The sequence below is a fragment of the Chelonoidis abingdonii genome, chromosome 18 (assembly GCF_003597395.2).
Source record: "Chelonoidis abingdonii isolate Lonesome George chromosome 18, CheloAbing_2.0, whole genome shotgun sequence".
NCBI classification, from domain to species: Eukaryota; Metazoa; Chordata; order Testudines; family Testudinidae; genus Chelonoidis; species Chelonoidis abingdonii.
The window spans coordinates 2,760,416-2,775,695 of NC_133786.1; the positions used below are offsets into that span (position 1 = coordinate 2,760,416).

General features: G+C 55.5%; 2 protein-coding genes across 2 annotated transcripts in view; one reads left to right on the top strand and one right to left on the bottom strand.

Moving 5' to 3' along the window:
- Positions 1-15,280, top strand: part of ROBO4 (roundabout guidance receptor 4) — a 381,615-nt gene that overhangs the window by 120,805 nt on the left and 245,530 nt on the right. The gene's annotated exons all lie outside the window — the stretch shown is intronic.
- Positions 1-15,280, bottom strand: part of ROBO3 (roundabout guidance receptor 3) — a 216,354-nt gene that overhangs the window by 28,111 nt on the left and 172,963 nt on the right. The window contains exons 7-8 of the mRNA XM_032770017.2: positions 8,793-8,917; positions 5,296-5,467 (exon numbers count right to left, since the gene is read on the bottom strand). Of these exons, the coding sequence (XP_032625908.2) occupies positions 5,296-5,467; positions 8,793-8,917 (297 nt within the window). The remainder of the gene's footprint in view (positions 1-5,295; positions 5,468-8,792; positions 8,918-15,280) is intronic.

Below are 15,280 nucleotides of genomic sequence, written 5' to 3' on the forward strand. Positions count from 1 at the left end.
AGGTAGCCTGTATTCCCAGCCCAGCGCATGGGGTGGGGAGGCCCCGTTTGTGCAGATAAGTAGGATGTGAGCCTGAGAAGGATCTCCTGCAGGTTGGGGGTGGCTCAAAACACATCCAGCCTCCACCCTGGAAGAAGCAGGGAGGGGCAGTGTGGGGAAGGGGGGGGGGGGGCTTGTCTGGCCATGGGATGTGGCAGTGCAGTGCTTGGCGGGTGCCATCCCTTCGGGCAGAGCCAAGGTTGTGGGTGGTGTGTACAGGGGACAGGGGATGCAGTAAGAAGCGATCGGCTCCCCACGTCCTGCCTTTGTGGGTCAGCATCAGGCACGCTCTGTGTGTAGCGACCTTCCCAAGGCCGTGCTTTGTGCCACAGCCCACAGAACACTGCGCCCCTCAATTCTCAAAGGGTCCCAGCACCCACCGCCCCACACCCACAGAGGTGGTTTCAGGCATGACTAGCCATTACAGATGTTTCAAATCAGGGCCGCTGGGGGGGGAAAGTCAAGAGGGCAATTCTGCCCAGGCCCCGGCCCCACAGGGGCCTCCATGAGAGTTTTTTGGGGCCCCTGGAGCGAGGTCCTTCACTCACTCCAGGAACCCCAGAAAACTCTCGGGATCCCAGGCCCCCGAGAGCTTCTCTGCTCCAGGCAAAGGACCCCCCGCCAGCGATTACCGCCGAAGCGGGACCTGCTGCCGAAGTGCAGCCGGGTCTCGGCGTAATTCAGCAGTGGGGGGTCCTTCCGTTCTGGGACCCGCCGCCGAAGTGCCCCGAAGACCCGCGGCGGGGGCCCCCGCTGCCGAATTACCACTGAAGACCCGGCTGCACTTCGACGGTGGGTCCCGCTTCGGCCGGTAATTCGGAGGCGGGGGCCCCTGCCCGCAGGTCTTCGGGGCACTTCAGCGGCGGGTCCCGGTAACTAAGGCCCCCCGCCGCCGAAGACCCCAGGCCCCCGGAATCCTCTGGGCGGCCCTGCTTCAAATTTCAGGTGCCCAACCTGTGACAGGGCCTGGTAGGCACTGAATTGTACACCTGGTCCTTAACTACCCCCATCCCTGTTGTACCTGGGCACTCACAGTCAGTAAACTCACATCACCCCTGGGAGGCAGGGAAGCGCCTTCCCCCCGTTTTACAGAGGACCATTGACACAGAGAGACTAAGGCATTTGCCCAAGGTAATGTAGCAAATAATGCAGCAAGGTAATGCAGTGGCAGGGCAGGGAACTGGCCCCAGCTCTCGCATGGCCCAGGCTGGCTACTGAGCCACCTTTCCCCTCTATTATTGTTCCAAGAACTCACGGTGCTGCGACACTGGTACTACCCTGCCAGCTGCGTCCCTGCTGCTCTCTCTGCACAGATCACAGCTATCGGAGCACACGCTGCAAGCATGGGAGAGTGAGGTGGTTTGGGCGTGAGCGAGGTAGGTCCCTCGGGGCAGTGGGAAGCCCAAGTGGTGCCACAGTCACTAGAGGTGTCACTGTGAGAACAGGGCAAGGTGGTCAAGGAGGAACAGGTGCCGTCAGAGTCAGAGATGAACTGCAACCTGTCCTATGATCCCCCTGGGGTTACTCAGTGGCTGCCCTTGAAATGGGCTGGGTGGGTGCAGAGTACAGTCAGGCCTATTCTCCCCTCACTCTGCTGCAAGTGTCACCATGGTGACGCCCATAAGGGGCACCCTCCACAGCATTAACGATGACCCACCCCCATCCTAACTAACCAACCACATAGAGACAAGCTTCCACCTGAGCCAGCACCCTAAAGACGTTCAGCTCAGCAGCCCAGGAGACTGCAGGATCCGTCTATTATTTACGATCCTAATTACTCTCCATTGATTGGGAAGCAGTGGCTGGACAAAGAGCACCGGAGAGTTCACACAGAATTGAATTTGCCTGTAACAATCAGCAAAGAAAGTGCATGGGAGAAGGAGAACAAACCCCCAGCCAAGGTAAAGGAGCTGGCTCAGACAGAAATCAGCTGGCAGCAGGCAGGCGCCGCACTCAGCACTCGCACGGGGGGCGGCTCACCGGCGTTTCCCTGGCCTCCCACGCAGCAAAGTGCCTGCCAGCATCACTGCTGACGTGGGCACAACAAGCAGGATGCTACAGGCCACAGCTGCCTCCTGCCCTGGCATTGTGTTCTCATCTGGCAGAGGCCTGGCTCCTGGTTCTGGATTGTGACCCTTTTTAACAGGCTCCTGGTCGGAACAGGCGCTCCACAAGATACAGACACATGGAGTGTCACATAAAGGCCAGTGCCGGCTCATCTGCCATTGTGGAGTGCTGTGCTGTCTAGCCACCCTCTCGCTGCAGGAAGCCATCTGTGCTGCGGAATTAGGATTCTAGGTTACAACTCTCTTTGTCCAACAGTTGCCATTAATCACCTCGCCCTTGTCAGCTGGGCTGATGGATCAGGTGTCACCAGAAAACCCAAATCACCAGGGAGTGCAGGGATGGAACTCCCGTGCTGCCCAGCTCAGGGGAGAAATAAGGGAATACAAAGGCTTCCCCTCTAGTAGGTACCATCTGCTGGGCGCTCACTGGCCTGCGTGCAAGAAGTCTGGTAAGAAGCACAAAAGAGAGAAGCTGGTTTCCACACTGGCAGCCCCAGCAGAGGCCAGAGGCATAACGTGCCATGGGGGTGGCTGTCCTCTGGTATCTACAGATGGCCGCTCCAGCTCAGGGTTGAGGCCTGGCTGTGGGCTGGTGCAAGGTCTCTGCAGACGCTGGGCCCATGCCGCCACAGTGCAGAGCTGGGTTCAGGAAATGGTGCTGGGCTGTCTCTCTCTCTCCTGGCTTTGCTGGGAATAGGATTAACCATCTTGGTGGAGTTAAATAGACAATGCCGTCCTTAAATGGACACAGGTATATCAGTACAAGTCAAGAACCAGCAGAAGATACGCTGATGGCAAGCACAATTGTGCTGGTATAACTGCATCCCCCCACCCCATCTCCTGCAAAGGATGAGCTTTCAGATCCATACCGAACAATATCTTGTGCACACGGTGAAGTGAAGCCCTCAGGCAGCCGGCATCGAGCGCAGCACTGCTCGCACCTTGGCATGCTGTGCTGTCAGCATGGCCTTTGGAGAGCACAGCCCTCCTTCGGCATTTCCAAGCCGGGCTCCCGCCAATGGGGTTTCAAAGTGACACTCGCTGCCCTTCAGAGATTGGTCCTCCAATGTAGATTTAACTAAACAAACCAAATAAGCGAACAGCACTAACAGAATTCTTTTCAGTCCCTGCCTGTAACCTGGCCCCTGCGCCGTCTGTAACAACCGACGCAGCGTGGTGCTAGCGCCGGCGGATTGCCAAGGGAACTCACATAGGAATGACAAAGCAGGACACTGTCTGGGCTGCGCAGAGAGGAAGGCAAAGAGCATCACTTGAAATGGCCCCATCCTTTCAGCGCTCTCAGTCCAAGGCATTATTGCACACACTGGCAGGGCTCGGCCCTTTAACACCGGCTGTGGCTGGCACCTGACAGCATTTCACAGGAGAAAAGTTCATTTGGACAAAGTGCAGGATGCCTGCAGGAAGGGGCAGCAGGCAGGCAGGGGGGAGACAGGCTCCACAAAGGTGGGAAGGAGGCTGCCTGTTCAGCTGGGTTTTAACAAGAAACCCCTTAGAGAGGGGCAAGGATTTTATTTGCAATAAGAGGAGAGCCTCTCTGCTAAGGATCTGCTCGAAGCCGTGGTTCCTATAACACCTCCCGGGTCCTGGCTAATGCCAAGGAAACAGACAAATGAAATTCACAGCCAGAGAGTTCAGAAAAATGCCAGAAAACTTCACAGGAACAAATTCCACTGGCAAAGACTGGGCCGGGCTGTGCTAATCCCTCGCTCAGCACATGCTGGTCTGCGCCCTACCAAACCCCACTGCAACCAGGGCAGAGCAGCCAAACCTTGCTGCCCACCCAGCTGGGGTGTGGCGTCAGGGCCCCACCAAGCCTTCGTGCGCTGACAGCTGTGTTCCCACTGGAGATGGGCTGAGCGAGGGGTGACCACTGCAAACCTGGGGACCGTGAACCGCTGACCCAGCCGCTGCAGGAGCGACTGGCTCCCTCTCCAAGGGTAGAGCTACAGGACGGGCACCATACCACTGTGGCTGGGATGCCAGAGCTCTGCCGGCAGAACCCCATCGTACAGACGCAGCCCATGCCGACGGAAGGGGTTTTTCCGCTGGTGTAGGAACACCATCTCCCTGAAGGACAGAAGCTTTCTTCTGTTGGTGTAGCAGGGGTGCGGTCAGATCTGGCCCTGCCAGGAGCCAAGCAGCCATATTCTTCTCAGTCTGAAAGAGCTGCAGCCACCCCATGAGAAATCCAGCAATAAGCCACTTCTTCCATGCTTCTCTCTGACCCCTCCCCATATTGCCCCCACAGATCTTCCCCTGCCTTTTTCCTGTGCCCTGCACCAGACCCTTCCTCCCCCTGACCTACCACTTCACCACCCCTCGCTCATTCCCTGCTCAGGGCGCCAGGCAGGCTGCTGTCCCAACGGCCATAGCTGGTTAGGATCCTGGGCACTCCACTGTTCTGGGTATCTGTGGTTCACACCCCAGGGCCCTGCTGGCACAGTCCCTGTGTGTACCTGGGCAGCTGGGAGGTTTAGAGCTCTCCTCCCAGGTGGGAAACACCTTAAAGCCTTGAGCCCCTGAAAATGCAGCCTGCAAGCTAAACTAACCAGCTGCTGAAACACAGCCCTGCAACCCCAAGCAAGAGGCCACGACGGGAGCATGCTGCGGGTAAGGGGGCATGCTCCAAGGGGCTCAGCACTCAGGCTGTCCCCTGCCCCCAGCTTAGCAAGGCGGAGGGGATTCAGCTCCAACTGTCCAGAACCTGCCGCCAAGACAGCGGGGTGGGGTTTGAATGGCACCTCGCCCAGACTCAGAGGGAGCACTACCGGACTAAACCAGCTACCAGCCTGAATGAACGAAGCCCACTGGAGCCCCCTGGCAGAGCCCCCTTGCCAGGCTCACCCCTGCACTCTGCCATTCCCTCACCAGCACCCTGGGAACTCAGCAAACGTTCCAGTGCTCATGGATGGAGATGCCACACTCCCCCCACTTCTCCCCTAGAGCCAGCTCCACCCTGAGCTCCGGGGCCCTGAGCCCCTCAGCTCTGCAATACGCCGACCACATGACTCCAAGCTCCTACAGGGCACTTAGCCTGCTGCGGGGCCTGTGCCTTACAGCGGGTTGTGCCCCCAGGCCCACTCTGCAGTGCTTGGCCTGGGGACCACACCAAGGGCTCTCCTTGATCATGAAGGGCCTTACTGGAGCCTTTACACTCACAATTACTCACCATCCTCCACCTCCAGCAGGGCTTTGGCCAGGATGCTCCCCGCCACGCTGATGGCCTGGCACACATAGTACCCAGAATCTGCTGTCTGCACCTCCATGATGGTCATCTCGCCACTCGGGGACACGGAGAAGCGGCCCATGGGCTGAGGGGGCTGGCTGGGGAACAGCAGGATCTGCAGGGCAGACACAAGGGGAGAGCCCCAGACTCTCCACTTAGTGAGAGCTGAGGGCAGCCCGGAGGCATGGGGAGTACAGGGCCTCTGCAGGGAGCGGCTGGGCTGATTTTGGCAGTGCATCGCCCAGGGCCAGCCAAATTCAGGAAACACCACTGAGGCCAGCCCTCCCCAGACACTATGCGGGCAGGCAGAGGGACTGTTCATGACATCAGGCAGAGCTCCCTGCACCAGTGCATAGATAGACAGAGGGCCCAGCACAGTCCCATACCCTGAGGTGTGGGGCAGGGCTGGGCAGCAAGGGGCCAGCCTGGGCTATGGGAGCTTTTCAGGGGAGTTTCAGGCTCCTAGATTCACCTTCAATCTCACTGAACATGAATAACAGTCCTACAAAGCCACTGCGAATCCTAAAAGTGCGCGGCCAGACCTCTCCCGCCAGCCCTCGGAGCGTGCGGCCAGGCCCTTCCCGCCAGCTTTCAGAGCGTGCAGCCAGACCTTTCCCGCCAGCCCTTGGAGCATGCAGCCAGGCCCTTCCCGCCAACCCTCGGAGCGCGCAACCAGGCCCACTCCATCTGAAAAGTACCTGGAGCTCGCGTTTGTGGTGCCTTCCCCTTAACAAAGCAAGCATTCCCCAAGGAGAATGGCTGCTGGAGGATGGGGATGCCTGCACCCCACCCTCCCTCAGGGTTTCTGTTCTTGGGTGAGGAGGGAGCTGTGTACAGCAGAAGGCCCTGGTGTGCCATAATCCCTGTCTGACGCCTCCTCTCCTCCTACCGAGCATGTGGACAGAGAGAGGCTACGTCACAGCACAGCACTCCTGGCCACGCCAGGCCCTGGGGGCGGTTCTGGGCCTCTGCTGCAAACATGCCAGAGGAGCCAAAGAAACGGACAACAGAGGATTGAGCAAAACAGAAGGGATGAGATAGAAAGAGCAGCTGCCAGGCAGGGGCAGCTCTTTGGAGATCTGGCAGCTGGTGCGCTAGGCACAGAAAAGCAAACACATTGCCTTGCCCGTCTGAGCCATGTAGCCTGTGGCGTCATGCAGGCCCCTGGGTGCCAGGCTGGGCAGACAGCACATGGCAGGCATGCGTGCAGCTCACCCAGCGGTTCTGACAGAGGGAAGCTGAGCACACACTGGAATCTGCTTGCAGACCCCGGCAAGGCCCTGCCGAGCAGAACGAAGTCGTCCTGCTCCACTGCCCAGGAGCTGTTGCGGTACCCCGGGGAGCATAGCATTCCCCTGTTTCAGTCCCTGAGATTCGATCCCTTTGCCTCTCCAGCCTGGGCTCCGATATTCCCGGGCCAAGGCGCTGCCCTGTTCTCTGGGGCTTGGTTCATTCCTATGGTTGTTTCCAGCGAGGTTCAGTGCTTACTGGCCCTGGTGTCAGGTTCCTGGGTCCCTGCACACTGACCCCCTCCCAGAGCGCTACAGCTGAGAGTGCTCTCATTCATGCGGTAGGACACCCTCGGCTCTGCATGGCCAGTGGGCAAGAGGGGATCCCTGCATTCGTGGGCAAGGGCATGGGGCCCCAGAAGGGCAGCAGAGCAGAGTCACTGTAGAAACGTGCACTGCAGAGCAGCAAGTTCCAGGGCTGATCTAAGCGCCTTAGCTGGGGAAGTCTGGGGAGGGGAAACCAGGGGGCTGAACTGAGCCAGGGCCCAGGCAGGGAGTGGGGGTGTGCCAGTGTTCAACTGAGCCAGGGTCTGGGGGAGGGAGCCAGGACAGAGTCAAGCTGGGAGCTAAGCTGGGGCCTGGGAGCCCAGGTGGGTGGGTTGTGGGAACAGTGAGGGCAAGCTAGGGCCTGGGAGCCTGGGTGGGTGTGTGGAAGTTGAGTTGGGGCCTGGGAGCCCGGGTGGGCGTGGGGGGCAGTGGGGACAAGCTGGAGCCTGGGAGCCCGGGTGGGTGCAGGGAAGCTGAGTTGGATGGAGAAAACCTGACTGGGGGGAAGACACGGCACTCTGAGGGGGCAGCAGAAAACAGCTGGCCCCCAAGCCAAGGCCAGGGGCCCATGGCATGAGGGTGCAGCGTCTGGCAGAGGAGGAGAGCTAGATACACTGTTGGGCTGGTCCCCTTTGGCCCTGCTGTACCCCCTGCCTTGCACTCACTGACCTCCCCTCCCCACCCATCACCCTTCCCCCTCCATAGGCAAAGTGCTGCCTCCTCCCCTCACCCCAGGGGCTGCCTTCCTCATTCCTCACCCTCTCAGGATAATACTGTTGGTCTCTTGACTCCTGCACGAGGGTCTTGCCAGTGCCTCGCCTGCCTGTAGGAGCCTCAACCACCCCCAGCATAGCCCTGGCACGGCCACGGCACCGCTCCAGGCAGCAGTGCAGCTGGGGATGATTCGCTGCGGGGTGAGCCCCATTGCCAGGGCCACTTAAACAGCTGAGCAAAGCTCCAGGGATGGACCAAGTGGCCCTATGCGGGAGCCACCCAAAGCCAGGGCCTAGGAGTGGGGCTGGGCACGGAGGTGTCTCAGCTGCGAGGATGACCTGGTTGGAACTGGGCAGCAGGACCATGCCTGGGAGATCTCCCCGAAGCCAAGCCAGAATGAACTGGGCTTGACACAGCCCAAGGGCTGGATCCCAGGCAAGGGAGGGGAGTCACTGCCTGACTGACTCAGCCAGGCTTCTCACTTGTAGTGCCCAGCAGAGGATGTTCCTTCCCTGGCTTCCCGCTGACTTCGTCACAGCGCAGGGTCCCCTGCTCCCTGCCATGCAGACATTCGCTCTCCAAGGACAGTGGGATTCCCAGCTTGCACTCACTCAGCTCCAGCAGCGTGAATGTTGTTGTACCCGCAGTGGCTAACTTGAGCTGCTGAGCTCACACCAAGGCATCGGGTGGGCTATTCTTAGCGCTAGCTGGGCCCTGAGCTAACATGAGTCTACCCTCCCTGGGGCTGACGCCTCCCCGCTGCAGCCTAGACGTCCCCACGGGCCCTAGCTGCCCAGCTCACAAGAGCAGAATCAGCCAGCTGCTTGTCCAGAGAGGCCTAGATGCTGTCTCACACAGAGAACACAACGCTGCTTCGTTTGTCCCCAGGGACTGGGTCCCTCCTGCCTCTGGGTGGGGTGGGACCAGGTTTGTGCCCTGGGAGCATTGCTGGGGACTGTGATCGCACTGGCCAGGGACCTGGGATGTGAATACACCCGCTGAGGCTGGAGGGCAAGTCACAGCCTCCCGATGGGCTCAGAGTCCTGGGCTAGGCAGTCAGAGCTTTGCAATCTGGCTTTGGGAGAACAGAGCTCCCCAGGCAGCGGCGTGGGACAGGGGCATGGGTAGGCACTGGTACACATTCAGGGGAGGGGGGCATGCAGAACCTACCTGGCTGCCCTCCTTCTGCCAGAACACAGCCGGTGGCGGGTTTCCTTTGGTCTCACAGTGAAAGGTCACGGTGCGGCCCTGAGCTACAATCTGGTCCCGAGGGCGTGTCACTAATTGGGGTGGAACTGAGAACAGGTGAAAAGAAAGAGAAACAAATAGACACGGGTTGCAAAACTTTAGAAGGGGTTTTGTCCAACAGCATGGGGTGTCCAGGCACTGGGGCTCGGGGTGCCTGGGGCTTTTTTGCAGAAATGCTCCCCTAGGAGGTGGGATGGGGACACTGCATTAGCAAGCAGAACATATTTCCATAGCCCAGAGGTCTGTGCATTTCTCTGAGCCTCCAGGCAGCTGACCAGGAACTGGAGCTTTGTCCCTGTCTGCAGCAAGGGAGCTCACAGCACACAGCTGTGTGGCTACAGGGACCCCAGAGCAAACTCCTAATGCTGACATGCTGCACTGGGGCAAAGCTGGGCTTGCAGAGCGCAGCCTAGTGGGGTACCATACATAGGTGCCAACTTCCCCACTTCCCCATGGATGCTCGACCCCACCTCTGCCCCCAGTCCTGCCTCCATCCCACTCCTTTCACGAGGCCTCGCCCCTGGCCTGCCCCTTCCCACGTCTGCCCCACTCCCATTCCAACCCCTTCCCCAAAGTCCCCACCCCAACTTCGCCCCCTCCCTACCCCTATTCCAACTGCTTACCTAAATCCCCGCCCCAGCTCTGCCTTTTCCCCACCTCCTCCCCTCAGCGCACCACATTCCCACTCCTCCTGGAGCTTGCTAACACTGCCAAACAGCTGTTTGGCGGCAGCTGGGCGGGAAGCACTAGCAGTTGGCCGGAGAAGCAGAGACACAGCGCACGGGACAGGGAGGAGGTGAGATGGAGCGGGGGGTGAAGGGAGCTTGGCTGCTGGTGGGTACAGAGCATCCACTAATTTTTCCCTGTGGCGGCTCCAGCCCCGGAGAACCCACGGAGTTGGTGCCTATGGTACCGTACCAGGACACAGCATCTACGCAGGGGTAGTGACACTGGAGCCAGTGTCCTTCCTGGAGACTGGGGCTCTGCCACGCTGCACGTCTGGCCTAAGCTAACGCTGGGCCAACAAGCACAAGGGAGGCGCAGCAAACCATGCCAGACCGACCTCATTCCCTTCTGTGGCAGGGTCACTGGCCTAGGGGCTGCAGGGGAGCCAGAGATGAGATACAGCGTGATTTTAGTAAAGCTTTTGACACAGTCCCACGTGACAGTCTCATCAGCAAACTCGGGCAGTGCTCTAGATGAATTTACTGTAAGGTGGGGGCACACTAGGTTGAGAAACCACCCTCAAGGAGTAGTTATCCATGGTCCGCTGCCAGACCGGGAGGGTTTCTAATGAAGTCCCGCAGGGATCTGTCCTGGGTCCGATATTAGTCAATGGGGAGTAACTGGCTAGGTGGCAGTGCTGCTGGAGAGGATCTGGGGGTTATAGCGGATCACAAATTGAATGTGAAACAATGAGATGCAGCTGCGAAAAAGGCAATATTCTGGAGTGTATTAGCAGGAGTGTTGCATGTAAGACCCAAGAGGTAATTGTCCTGTTCTACTTGGCACTGGTGAGGCCTCGGCTGGAGCACTGTGTCCAGCTCTGGGTGCCACGCTTTGGAAAGATGTGGACAAACTGGAAAGAGTCCAGAGGAGAGCAACAAAAATGATCAAAGGTTTTAAAAACCTGACCTAGGAGGAAAGGTTAAAAAAACTGGGCATGTTTAGTCTTGAGAAAAGAAGGCTGAGAGCCTTCATAGCGGTTAAGGCTAAATTGTTCTCCATGTCCACTGAAGGCAGGGCAAGAAGCAATGGGCTTAGTCTGCAGCAAGGCAGGTTTAGGTTAGATATTAGGAAAAACTTTCTAACTCTCAGGATAGTTAAGCTCTGGAACAGGCTTCCAAGGGAGGGTGTGGAATCCCCAGCACTGGAGGTTTTTTAAGACCAGGCTGGCAAACTCCCATCAGGGATGGTCTAGGGTTACTTGGTCCTGCCTCAGCACAGGGGGTGGGACTTGATGACCTCTGGAGGGTCCTTCCAGCCTGATATTTCTGTGATTCTGTGGTAACATGGCAGCCTGAGCTTGGGGAATCCAGCACAGCTGGGAAACACTGGGCCTTCTTCCCAGGTGCCGGGATGTCTGATGGGCTGTTTATAGAGGAGAACAGCCACAAAGATACCACAGCCCCCGTCTTCCGGAGTGCTGCCGGGTCCCTGGAGAGAGGCCCAGAGCTGCGGGGTGCGTTGGCAGACGCTGCCCATTGGGACTGGGAACTCGTTCCTTCTCTGTCACCCACTGCGAAGGCCGAAAGGGGCCGCATTTTCTTCCTTCTTTTCTCTGACACTAGCACTGTCTGCCTGGGCCCAGAGAGCAGGCTAAACAGGCAGCGTTGCCGAGTGGGGCATCTTGCTCGGCCCTTGTGCACGGGCAGCCCTGCCACGCCTCCCTGCAGCCCTGCTGGGACCTCACTGTGCCCAGGCTGCAGGGGACGCTAGTGACAGCACCTGCCGGCTGCTGTGGCCCTGTTCTGGAGGCAGCCAGGCAGTTCCTTTGCCTCTACTCCTGTTCCCGAGGCTGGGTCCCCGCAGGGAAGGAGCAGGAAGGGGAGAGGGCAGCAGAAGAGGGAGGGGGGCCAGTACTGGTGCCAAGCAGCTTTCTCAGTTACCTCCTGCCAAGTCTCCAGAACAGCCAGCCCCCAGCTGCCCCCAAGATACCTCAGTACCCATTGACCCCAGACACCCAGTGACCCCCTTCAGCATCCACTCATCCACCTACATCCCCAGCACCCATCCACTCACTCAGCGAACCACCAACCCTCCCAGCCATCACCAGCCCCAACCATAGCTTCCACATATTCAATAGCTCTGCATCCCACCCCCTGCTGCTTCTTGGGGCAGGGTGGGAGAACTGGCAACACTTTCGTCCATAAGAAACATTACACACAGAGCTGCACAAAAGACAGACGCTATGAAAGGCGGCAGCATGTTAATCAAGAGAGTGGAAGTGGAACAGAATGGCTGGTTTCCTATTTATACTGTAAAACTCTTTGGATTTAGGGGTTTTACGGTAACACATTTAACTCCAATGTCTAATTAACAGTCTGGATAAAGGAAGCCTGTGCTAATGGTTCCACAGCCTCTCCCCTTCCATTCAGTTGCAAGAGCTCCTAGTAAACATTCTTCAGCCAGACTTCTCCAGCCAGGGCAGACTTGACTTTCCTCATATTTGTAGAGGGAGAAAAAACAGAACTCCATGTCTTCCATGAGGAAGAAGCAAGAACTGGCCTGATACTAGACCCTTCCCCTAAAGAGGAACAGCCCAGCCCAGGGCACGCTGCACTAATCCCAGCTTTGGCTCTGGGAGCCACATTCTGTTCAAGAAGAACATCGCTAACACTGGGAACAATTCTTTTTTCCTGTTGTGAAATCCTTCTCATACTTCCCAGATCCGTAAAAGCTCCCAGACAGCAGTGCTTAAGAACATAAGAACGGATGTACCGGGTCAGACCAAAGGTCCATCTAGCCCAGTATCTGTCTACCGGCAGTGGCCAATGCCAGGTGCCCCAGAGGGAGCGAACCCAACAGGCAATGATCAAGTGATCTCTCTCCTGCCATCCATCTCCATCCTCTGACTAACAGACGCTAGGGACACCTTTCCTTACCCATCTTGGCTAATAGCCATTTATGGACTTAACTACCATGAATTTATCCAGTTCTCTTTTAAACACAGTTATAGTCCTAGCCTTCACAACCTCCTCAGGTAAGAAGTTCCACAAGTTGACTGTGAGCTGGGTGAAGAAAAACTTCCTTTTATTTGTTTTAAACTTGCTGCCTACTAATTTCATTTGGTGACCCCTAGTTCTTGTATTATGGGAATAAGTAAATAACTTTCCTTCTCCACTTTCTCAACATCACTCATGATTTTATAGACCTCTATCATATCTCCCCTTAGTCTCCTCTCTTTCAAGCTGAAAAGTCCTAGCCTCTTTAATCTTTCCTCATATGAGCCCTCTCCAAACCCTAATCATTTTAGTTGCCCTTTTCTGAACCTTTCTAGTGCCAGTATATCTTTTTTGATGAGGAGACCACATCTGTACACAGTATTCAAGATCTGGGCGTACCATGGATTTATATAAGGCAAAGATATTCTCAGTCTTATTCTCTATCCCTTTTAATGATTCCTAACATCCTGTTTGCTTTTTTGACCACCTCTGCACACTGTGTGGACATCTTCAGAGAACTATCCACGATGACTCCACGATCTTTTTCCTGACTCATTGTAGCTAAATTAGCCCCCATCATATTGTAAGTATAGTGGGGTTATTTTTTCCAATGTGCATTACTTTACATTTATCCACATTACATTTCATTTGCCATTTTGTTGCCCAATCACTTAGTTTTGTGAGATCTTTTGAAGTTCTTCACAATCTGCTTTGGTCTTAACTATCTTGAGCAGTTTAGTATCATCTGCAAACTTTGCCACCTCACTGTTTACCCCTTTCTCCAGATCATTTATGAATAATTGAATAGGACTGGTCCAAGGACTGACCCTTGGGAACACCACTAGTTACCCCTCTCCATTCCGAGAATTTACCAATAATTCCTACCCTTTGTTCCCTGTCTTAACCAGTTACCAATCCATGAAAGGACCTTCCCTTTTATCCCATGACAGCTTAATTACATAAGAGTCTTTGGTGAAGGACCTTGTCAAAGGCTTGCTGGAAATCTAAGTACACTATGTCCACTGGATCCCCTTTGTCCACGTTTGTGACCCCTTCAAAGAACTCTAATAGATTAGTAGACACGATTTCCCTTTGCAGAAACCATGCTGACTATTGCTCCGCAGTTTATGTTTTTCTATGTGTCTGACAATTTTATTCTTAATTATTGTTTCGACTAATTTGCCCGTACCAACGTTAGACTTACCGGTCTGTAATTGCCGGATCACCTCTACAGCCCTTTTTAAATATTGGCGTTACATTAGCTAACTTCCAGTCATTGGGTACCGAAGCCGATTTAAAGGACAGGTTACACACCTTAGTTAATAGTTCCGCAACTTCACATTGAGTCTTTCAGAACTCTTGGGTGAATGCCATCTGGTGCCGGTGACTTGTTAATGTTGAGTTTATCAATTATTCCAAACCTCCTCTACTGACACTTCAATCTGTGACAGTTCCTCAGAATGTCACCTGCAAAAGCTGTTCAGGTTTGGGAATCTCCTACATCCTCAGCCGTGAAGACTGAAGCAAAGAATCCATTTAGTTTTCCGCAATGACTTTATTGTCTTTAAGGCTCCTTTTGTATTTCGATCGTCAAGGGCCCCACTGGTTGTTTAGCCAGCTTCTGGGTTAGGAATTATCAGCCCAGATAAGAGGGTTTGAGCTGAGAGTCACAAGAGGCAAAAAGGCCACAGTTTCCTCTTGTTTGATTTTATCGGGGTCACTTACAGGGAACTCAAAGGACGTGCATGTTGCAAACACTCCTTAATTAGCAGCTGTGACTGTCCAAGGTCAGACATACCCAACTCTTCCATAGCCTGAATGTGATGCAGCAGGTGCACTGTGCAGAGGATCCCCAAATACGTGACGTGAAAAAAAGCAGCACCTGAATCCTATGCCAAGAGCCATCCGGTGTCTGCAGTAGAATGGTTACCTAGGGAGTGGTGGAATCTCCTTCCTTAGAGATTTTAAGGTCAGCTTCACAAAGCCCTGGCTGGGATGATTTAGTTGGGAATTGGTCCTGCTTTGAGCAGGCGGTTGGACTAGATGACCTCCTGAGGTCTCTTCCAACACTAATATTCTAGTGATTCTATGATCTTAATGTCTTGGCTACGTCTACGCAGCACCACAGTGTGAACTATGGGCCTGCAAATTGCAGAGCTCACTGAACTAACTGCCTCTTGTAGACACTGCCAGCACAAAAGGAAAGGTGCCTGGTTTGTGTTAACACAGTCCTCTTGAAATAGAGTTATGTTCATATGAACTAGGTATCTTTTCATTTATGTCAGCAGTGTCCATATGCACACAGGGAAGTTAGCTCTGCAATTCACGCTCCTGTCGTTTGTGCTGTGGCACAGTGTAGACCAGAGCTTAGTGTGAAGTGTCTTCTTCAATGCAGGATGCCCAGAGGACAATTAAAACATGCTGTTTAAAAGGTCCGTTAAAACTTACGTCTCTGCTGGAAGCCCCCAGCCTGGCTAGTGGGACATTCTGGATTTAAATCCTTGAACACCTCACTGAGTATCCTGGTCAATAATCTGACTAGCTCGACATTAAAAACACTGGGAGGATGCAGAATATCCCAAACCACGGGCAAAGCTGCCCCATTTGAATCGCCAGAGCCTTGGCCAAGATCAGCCCAATATTTGAACTCTACACTCAGCCAGATTCTGACACCCTCACTCAGCTGAGTGGCACCTTGCCCCAAAGTGACCTCCTGGGTGTGAGTTCAGCAGGGGCAGTTGTGGA